General features: G+C 41.3%; 1 protein-coding gene across 1 annotated transcript; it reads left to right on the forward strand.

Annotated features, from left to right (window-relative positions):
- Nucleotides 1-2,410: 2,410 nt before the first annotated feature.
- On the forward strand, nt 2,411-9,143 carry LOC122557213 (glutamine amidotransferase-like class 1 domain-containing protein 3, mitochondrial). Its single transcript, XM_043704659.2, has 4 exons — nt 2,411-2,568; nt 2,855-3,026; nt 4,460-4,661; nt 8,763-9,143. The coding sequence occupies exons 1-4, from the start codon at nt 2,458-2,460 to the stop codon at nt 8,953-8,955; spliced, it is 678 nt and encodes a 225-aa protein (XP_043560594.1). The 5' UTR covers nt 2,411-2,457; the 3' UTR covers nt 8,956-9,143.
- Nucleotides 9,144-9,462: the final 319 nt, after the last annotated feature.

Consider the following 9,462-nt stretch of genomic DNA (forward strand, 5'->3'; position numbering starts at 1 on the left):
AATGATAAGGTCCTGAGGAGTATTGCTGAACAGAGAGACTTTGGAGTGCAGATTCATAGTGCCTTGAAAGAAGAGTTGCAGGTAGGTAGAATAGTGTTGAAGGTGTTTAGTATGCTTTCCTTTATTGGTCAAAGCATTGAGTATAGGAGTTGGGCGGTACAGGTAGTTGGTTAGGCCACTTTTGGAATATTGCGTGTAATTGTGGTCTCGTTCCTATCAGCAGGATGTTTTGAAACTTGAAAGGGTTCAGAAAAGATTTACGATGATGTTGCCGGAGTTGGAGGATTTAAGCTTTGGGAGAGGCTGAATAGGCTGGGGCTGTTTTCCCTGTAACATCAAAGGCTGAGGGGTGACCTTAAAAGAGGTTATAAAATCATGAGAGATATGGATAAGATAAATAGACGTTTTCCCTGGGGTGGGGAGTTCAGAACTAGAGGGCCTAGGTTTGGATTGAGAGGGGAACGATATAAAAGGGACCTAAGGGGCATCTTTGTCACTCAGAGGGTGATGCAAGTATGGAATGAGCTGCCAGAGGAAGTGGTGGAGGCTGGGAAAATGACAGCATTTAAAAGGCACCTGATGGGCATATGAATAGGAAGAGTTTAGAGGGGTATGAGCCAAGTGCTGGCAAATGGGATGCGATTAGGTTAAGATATCTGGTCGACATGGACGAGTTGGACCAAAGGGTTTGTTTCCGCTGTATATCTCTATGACTTTATATGGTACATTTTTAGTACTGGGTAAATGCTAGCGTAACGGTAGAGGTATAGCTTGCCTTGGGATGCAGCAAGTTCTGGGACTAGGCCAATAAACCAGCAGAGTTGATTCACCCAGAAGAGAAACTGCTACTTCCAATTTCTGTTAGGTACTGAATCCACCAGGGTATTTTTTTTCTTTATTTTTTTTCTTTTTTTCTTTTTTCTTTTTTAAGGGAGTGCAAACGCCAACACCCAATATATACATGGTCCACGGACTCCACAGCGCCACAGAACAAGCAGTTGGGCTGGGAGTCCATGAACCACCGCAATCTGCGGTTGCAGGGGACCGCTGCGTGCAGCACCCACACTCCTGTTTATTTTTTTTTCTTTCTTTTTTTTCGAGTGGCCTGTGACAAACACTGCCCTTAACCACCCCTGTTTTTTTTTCTCTTTTTTTCTTTAACCCCCACACTACCACCTAAGTGCGGTAGTGCTTATTTTATCCCCGGCACCCATGGTGTGTGTATACACGTGTGAAACACAGTGAAAGACACAAAGTGCATGAATTTTTTATTCAATTTCCACCACCGGGAAGATAGGAAAACACCCGGGTGGCCAGTGACAAACACTGCCCTTCACATCAAAGGGCAGTGCTGTGTGATCAAAACAGTGAAGGGGAGGGTAGGGACTAAATCAAAATAGAGTTGGAGGGAGAAATGATGCACTCCACTCCCTGCGGCGCCCACCTCTCCCTGAACAACTCCAGGGTGTTGGTGGACACCCGGGTTCTAACGTAACCGCGGAAGAGGGGCAGGCATCCACCAGGATATTTTTTTTTCTTCTTCCCTTTTTTTCTTTTTTTTTCTATTTTGTTTTTTATTTAACCCCCACACTACCACCTAAGTGCAGTAGTGCTTATTTTATCCCCAGCACCCATGGTGTGTGTGTGCAGGTGTGAGACACAGTGAAAGACACAAAGTGCACCAATCTTTATTCAATTTCCACCACCAGGAAGATAGGAAAACACCCGGGTGGCCAGTGACAAACACTGCCCTTCACAGCAAGGGACAGTGCTGTGTGATCAAAACAGTGAAGGGGAGGGTAGGGACTAAATCAAAATAGAGTTGGAGGGAGAAATAATGCACTCCACTCCCTGCGGCGCCCACCTCTCCCTGAACAACTCCAGGGTGTTGGTGGACACCCGGGTTCTAACGTAACCGCGGAAGAGGGGCAGGCATCCACCAGGATATTAGTGTTCGTCAGCTCGTTGTTCCAATCTTTAAAATCAGCATGACAAGGCAATTTTGCTTAAACAGCTAAGTGATGAAAATTAAACGGGAATGTCGATATTTCCAGTTCCATTGCACTACTCATAATAAAACCTGGCGAAACTTTCATTGTCAAGACTTTGCCTTAAAAAATCTTTTGGTGTCGAGTTATTATAACAATATTTTAAGTATAGTTGTATAAATGCCCTTCAAGATTAAATCAATTATTAACTATTATTTTGTCTGTATAAAATTTTGGAGAGCACTTCTATGCAGTATTTCTGGAAAAAGTCTCAGGATTGCAGCCATCAAGAAGTTTGGAGTAAATTAATAGTTAACAAAATACTGTTGCTAAGTATTCTTCTGTTGTTCGGTACCGCCCTCTTCCTGACTGTATAAAACGCCGTGACAAAGGAAGAACTGCGTGCAGCCGCTTCAGATTCCATTCGAGAAGAGGCTTCGTGTTGGTGCTGTGTGTGCGCGCTCTGACCATGGGGAAGAAGCGTGTCGCTGTCATCCTTGCCGGCTGCGGAGTCTATGATGGTTCTGAGTTGCATGAGTGCTCGGCAACGATGGTTCACCTCAGCCGGGCTGGAGCCGAGGTACTATCGCCCTTCCCCCCCCCCCAAAAAAAAATCCAGCTACCACTCCTCTGAATTTCTCTCCAAACTTGTGTTTAAATTAACCTTTTTACTTTGCTGTATCTTTTACATTCAGTTCTTTTTCTTCCCCAGTATCTTTTTCATTGTATCCCTCCTACTTTGTGTAATTTTTATTGCAGTTTTCATTTTCTCCTTCCTGTGCAGTACTCTTTCTGCCTGTAGCCGCTTCCTTGTTTGTTATACAGTCAAACCGCTGTTTCTAAATAGTCCTTCCTCTTCTTTCCAGATACAACTGTACGCCCCAAATGTGAACCAAATGCATGTTGTAAACCATCTGACCGGTCAACCAACCGAGGAAGTGCGCAACGTGCTGGTCGAGAGCAGTCGGATCGCCAGAGGCAACATTAAGGACCTTGCTGAGCTCAGTATTAATGATACGGATGCGTTAATTATTCCAGGTAAATGTCCTGATCTGTGGTCTTTCACTCTCTATTACTAAACCAGGAAGCCCATGTTTACATTATTGGATCCATACGAAAGTTTGGGGAGGCGAATGTACTGTATTAACATTTAATCGTATTTTGCTATATTTTTCACACAAAACAGGTGGAGAAATTCAGCAGGTCTAGCAGCATCTGTGGAGAAAAAACAGACTTGTTTTGAGTTCAGTGGACCTTGTCATATTTATTTATGATATGTTTCTATATTTTTATAGGCTTGGAATGTCACCTAATCCCAATTCACTTAGAAATTTGAGCTCATGGATGTAGTGTCACTTTACCAAGCATGGAGGGCTCTGCTTAATAGTTGTTAATTCTCACCCTATTCCATATGGCTGCTGAAACCTTTGCCTCAGTCATGAATTGTTTTGTTTCCAACAGTGCTGCTCTTGTTTAATTTATGGTAACATATTTCCTAGAGATTTAAATTGTTGTCTCTGTTTTTGCCAGTTTGGACCTAGATTAATGAGTGGCCAAAGATTGGCAAATGGAGTATAATGTGAGATAATATGAAACTTTATGTTTTGGCAGGAAGAATAAAGAAGAAACTTGTTATAAAAATGGAGAGAGATTGCAAATACTGACCTGCAGAGGGATCTGGGGGGATCTGGTGCCCAAATCATGCCCGATTATATAGAGCTGAAAATGTGTTGCTGGAAAAGCGCAGCAGGTCAGGCAGCATCCAGGGAACAGGAGAATCGACGTTTCGGGCATAAGCCCTTCTTCAGCCTGACCTGCTGCGCTTTTCCAGCAACACATTTTCAGCTCTGATCTCCAGCATCTGTAGACCTCACTTTCTCCCCGATTATATAGAAACAACCAGCAGTTCGGAAAACTGATGGAAGGCATGGCAACTGAATGCAAAAAATAGAGTGGATAAATTTCAGTTGTACAAGGCACTGGTGAAACCTTTGTAGCTCAGGGCCTTTGACTCTGCACAAATAGGCCATTGAAGGGTGTCAGTTGACAGGAGGGTGGGAGGTGTGCCCATGGGCATTTCCACCACAAGCCTAATGGGTGGAAATGGGATCGTGTACATCAACCTCACATTCTGACACAAGCCTTTATTCACAGCATGTAATTCTAAGATTAACTATTGTTGTTTTCTTTACTATTTAACCCATATACTTGTACTTACTGTTGTACAGAATATCATTACATATTCATACAGTGTAAAGTCGAATGTAAGTAATTTTCTTCCTGCAGCAATTCTTTTTCCAGAGCAATAAAATCTCAAAAAAACTGAAGACTCAGCAGATCTGTGGAGACTGAAATAGTTAACTTTTCAAATTCAGTATTATTTATTTAGGCTTTCTGATTTTATTCCAGATATCCAGCATCCACAGTATGTTGTTCTTACTCTAAAATCTACATGTACTTCCTCTATTCAGGTGGTTTTGGGGTTGCTAAAAATCTGAGCAGCTGGGCAGTGAAAGGCAAAGATTTCAATGTGGAGCCATCAGTTGAATCTGCTGTAAAGAAATTTCATGCTACGAAGAAGCCCATTGGCTTGTGCTGCATCTCTCCAGTGCTGGCAGCAAAACTCATCCCTGGATGTGAATTAACTGTGGGTCATGACACAGAATGTGAAAAGTAAGTTTAAAATTTTTAACTAAATTAATTTGAATTCACTAAACTAATTTTAACTTTGCTAAAAATTAAAATAAAATTTTGCTACACTCTCAATTCCTCATAACTAATGTTGGATGACAGAATTAACTGTCTGTTGGAATTCAATCCACTTTACTCATTTCTGGCCTGTTCAAGCATGGTTCACCGAAGGATTTACATTTAGTGGCAATTGTTCTTGTTGGTCCTTTGTCCCTGACCTCCTTTTCTCTATCTCTAACAATTATCTATCGAGTGGACTTTTTTTCTGATTTGTGTTTAATCTCTTAATTCTACTGTTCAGAGCTTCATCTCCTTTGCTTAGTGAATCCCCATTTTCCTGGCTTAACACTGTTCCTGTTTCAGTTGTGCCGGTTTGTTTAATAGCTCAATTATGTTGTTGAGCAAACAGTTTGATCTCGTGCAATTGTCATGTAATTGAAGAATTTCAGTTACATCACACTGTACACTTCTTCCATAAATTCTGTATCTTACAATCGTATACTCCACAACCACTTGATGAAGGAGCAGTGCTCTGAAAGCCAGTACTTCCAGTTAAACCTGTTGGACTATGGCCTGGTGTTGTGTAATTATTAAGTTCATACACCCCTGTCCAACAGCGGCATCTCCAAAACATGATTGAAAGATGTTTTTTTACCTGATTTCCTCCCATGATGAGCACCTGCCATCTCTTTGGTTGGCTGTGGGAAGGGAGAGACAAATTGAAAGGGAGACAGCAAATAGTGAAAGAGTGCGATTCAAAGGATAAGATCATCTGGAATTTTGTTCTTTGCAACTGAAGGCATGAAGTTGGGTGGTTTTTCAATTGTCTTGACTGAAACAAAATATGAGCCAGTAAGTAGACGGTAATTGTTTATTATTACCTTGATCATATCTGTTACTTAAGAACACCAATGGGAGAATTAAAGTTAGTGTCAACACTATCTCTGCTACACAGTCCCTTCCAGCATAGCACATAATGTAGGAATACTGAATTAACTTGTTAATTGCTGACCTCCTTAGTTTTTGTATTTTATTAACCAGTACAGAATACCTCCCACTTAGATCAAGTTTGTTGCACTGATAGGCTATTGTATTTAAAGTTTGATTTTTTTTGTGTGGCGTTTCACATTTTGTTGGTTAGTCAGGGAAAAATCCCAGATTTACATGGTTTTATGTTTGCTGATGGTTAATTACTTTTGGGAGATTAATTATTTATTATAGAACAGGGACAGGCAGGTGTCAGCATTTGACATTCCCACACAAGGTTACTATCAGAGCCAACCTCCCAAGCCCCCCATTTATAGTAAGCAAAGGAGTTAATCTATTACATCACCAAAGGAGAGAGATGTGTGTTTCTGATCCCACTCAATCAGCCCACTTGCCAAAAGCTCAATACCAACACACACCATTTTCCACCCTATAACCACCCTACATCTAAATATCTCGATCAAAACCCAAAGTCTGGAGGAGAAGACCAAGGAGTTTGATCCCAGGTCATTCAAATTCACCCAAAATTCCCACCAAACTTCACAAGAGTGCATTTCCCCCAATTCAAACTCCAGTTAGAAAGAAGCTTACGTGTGATTAAGTGTGGCTTTTGAAGAGAAATTAGTATGTGGCCCATAGAATAATTTTCAAGCCATCATGGGGGGTGGAGGGGTTTGTCACAAACTTTTAATGCTATCAGAAGTGTGTTTTACATTAAACCTTTGCATGCAGATGTTTCACAACTCGCATCAATATGGTTCTTTCTTTAGATTAGATTACTTACAGTGTGGAAATAGGCCCTTTGGCCCAACAAGTCCACACCGACCCGCCGAAGCACAACCCACCCATACCCTTACATTTACCCCTTACCTAACACTACAGGCAATTTAGCATGGCCAATTGACCTGACCTGCACATCTTTGGACTGTGGGAGGAAACCGGAGCACCCGGAGGAAACCCACGCAGACACGGGGAGAACATGCAAACTCCACACAGTCAGTCGCCTGAGGCGGGAATTGAACCCGGGTCTCCGGTGCTGTGAGGCAGCAGTGCTAACCACTGTGCCACCGTGCCACTGTGCCACCGTGCTTTACTCATTGCTCTTTCTCCACAATTTAATGTGCATTAAGACGTTTGATGCCCCTCTTGATTTGCCAAAATTTTAATTGTTTACAGCAATCCAACACCTTTTTTTAGGTGTGTTCTTTATTGAAATGCTCTCCTTCTGGCTGTGACTTAGGACAGAGCATTCTGTTCTCCTGAGTGGCCATGGACAATGGCAAGAAAGTTGGGCAAAATATGGTGACCATGGCAAAATCAGATTCTCGACATTGAGAAATATATTGCTGATTTTTCTTTCTGAATTAAATGGCGTGCTCTGAGTCTCTCAGATGAATGGCAACTACTTTTTTATTTCTATGCATTTACTTATCATTATTAGCTGAACCTGCTCTCATTTCTATACAGTCCCAATTCTTCTCCTCTTCCTTGAGAAACTAGATGATGCCAATTCCTAACATGAAAGCCAGAGCAGATATCTAGCAGTGGAAGCTTGGTGCTTGTTTCTCTGGCCCTTCATCAATTCTGTCTTCACTATAAAGTACCTACATGCCCTGTGGGCATCATCCTCCTTAACCATTGATCAAAGGAAGTCTGTAATGTTAAACTACCATCTCCACCTCATAATGCCTTCAGACCATTTCCTATTTCATTTTGGAACTCTGTGACACTTATGACAATATGACAGGACACTTTGTGTGCAAGGATACTTGCATTTACATCTACACAGGATACCCTCTTAGTATACCCTCTTAGCTTTGACTTACATTACACTTAATAAAGGCCTCTAGCTTCCAGGCTTTGCATTGCCTTTTGCTGCACATGGAGAAGTAACAGCTTGTCATTGCTCAGAGTATTGAGAAGTCAAAGAGGTGGTCATTTTGCTGCGTAGCAATGTCATACCTACAGCATGTGCCAGCATTGTATGCAGCACATACACTGGAGGTAACTTACTTTTGTGGGTGTTTCCTTGACAGTAATGCTGGAACACCAGTGTGTGAAGGGCAGTTCTTGAATTACAGTGCCTGCTGTACTGTGGAGTGAGCTGGGCTACAACAAAACAGGTTCTAAATCAACCAGTCGCATAAGTTAAATGATGAAGAGCCGAAGATTACATGATAAAAAAAAGGCATGAACAATGGTGAATTGGGTATCATGAATTTCACTCAAGAACACTATTTTTTGAGAAAATGGTAAAGTTCACCCTTCAGTTTTTGCCTTATTTTAGTGTTTATCTAAACATTTATTGTTATCACATCAAGTGAAATGCACATGTTGACCTTAACATATCTCTTTCATTTTTATATTGGTATCCTAAATGGGATCATGCTTGTTGCAACAAAGTTGTTTTTGTTGCGAGTAGAGGAATAGCTTGTTCACTGCGAGTAAATTGAATGAAAATGTTCATCCGATATTTGCTACTGTTCAGTTATATCAGTGGCATGGAGTTAGTAAAATACGATAACTAATGTTTTAAATTATCCTGGTGCTAATATAGCTATGATCTCATTCTAACTCAGGTAAATGTAATTAATTCCACACTTGTAGCCTTACCCAAGGACTGTGCTTTCTTTGAGAATAGTTTCCTGCTTGGTGTGAAAGATTGTGTGAATTTTTAGATTAGATTAGATTACTTACAGTGTGGAAACAGGCCCTTCGGCCCAACAAGTCCACACCGACCCGCCACCCACCCATACCCCTACCTTTACCCCTTTAACCTAACACTACGGGCAATTTAGCATGGCCAATTCACCTGACCCGCACATCTTTGGACTGTGGGAGGAAACCGGAGCACCCGGAGGAAACCCACGCAGACACGGGGAGAATGTGCAAACTCCACACAGTCAGTCGCCTGAGTCGGGAATTGAACCCGGGTCTACAGGCGCTGTGAGGCAGCAGTGCTAACCACTGGGCCACCGTGCCGCCCACAATTTTATCCACATATGTCTTTTTATACAAATAACAAAAGGATTTTCCTGACATTGTGATTCCTCTTTTTATTCATGAACTGACTGATATTATCACTTATTTCTTCAGATGGCCATATGCAAAAACAGCCCAGACAATGGTAGAACTAGGCTGCAAGCATGTTAACAAGCATGTCACTGAAACGCACATTGATAAGCAAAATAAATTGGTGACGACAAGTGCCTTCATGTGCAATGCTGCCATCCATGAGATTTTTGATGGAATTGGTGAAATGGTGAAAGAGGTCTTGAAGCTTGCATAAATCTTCATTAAACGGCTGTAATGGAAAAGGCATGGAAGATTCAAGGACCAAAAGATTATTCAATTTACTTAATTCACTAGAATGTATATTCGTTACTGCACCACTTTAATGTAACTTGTTTTGGGAGAATATTTAATTCTTATACCTCCGTTGTGAAAACTATGGTGGATTAAAGAAATTTTCTGAAATATCGTGGATTTTTACATAAGAATTAGCACTATATTTCCTTAATCTCAAAGTAACATACTCACAAAATACAAAAAGACAGCAGTCTCTGCAGAGATGATATTTTCAAGAAACAATACCCCTAATAGCCAAGAACAAAGGATACCATGTGATGACTGCTCATGATCCACTGGGTTTCCTGATAGTGAAGTTGATTTACTGACAGCCATAGACTGATGGAATACGTTCATTTCCAACTGTAATCAACCTGAATGAGTTCTTGGAAAACGGTCACAGGCCAGTTTTCAGGTTTTACAGAGTAGTCAGAAATGCTATTATTTG

The sequence above is a fragment of the Chiloscyllium plagiosum genome, unplaced genomic scaffold (genome assembly GCF_037043375.1).
Source record: "Chiloscyllium plagiosum isolate Xiang-an unplaced genomic scaffold, Cpla_swu_hap1 HiC_scaffold_11, whole genome shotgun sequence".
NCBI lineage: Eukaryota > Metazoa > Chordata > Chondrichthyes > Orectolobiformes > Hemiscylliidae > Chiloscyllium > Chiloscyllium plagiosum.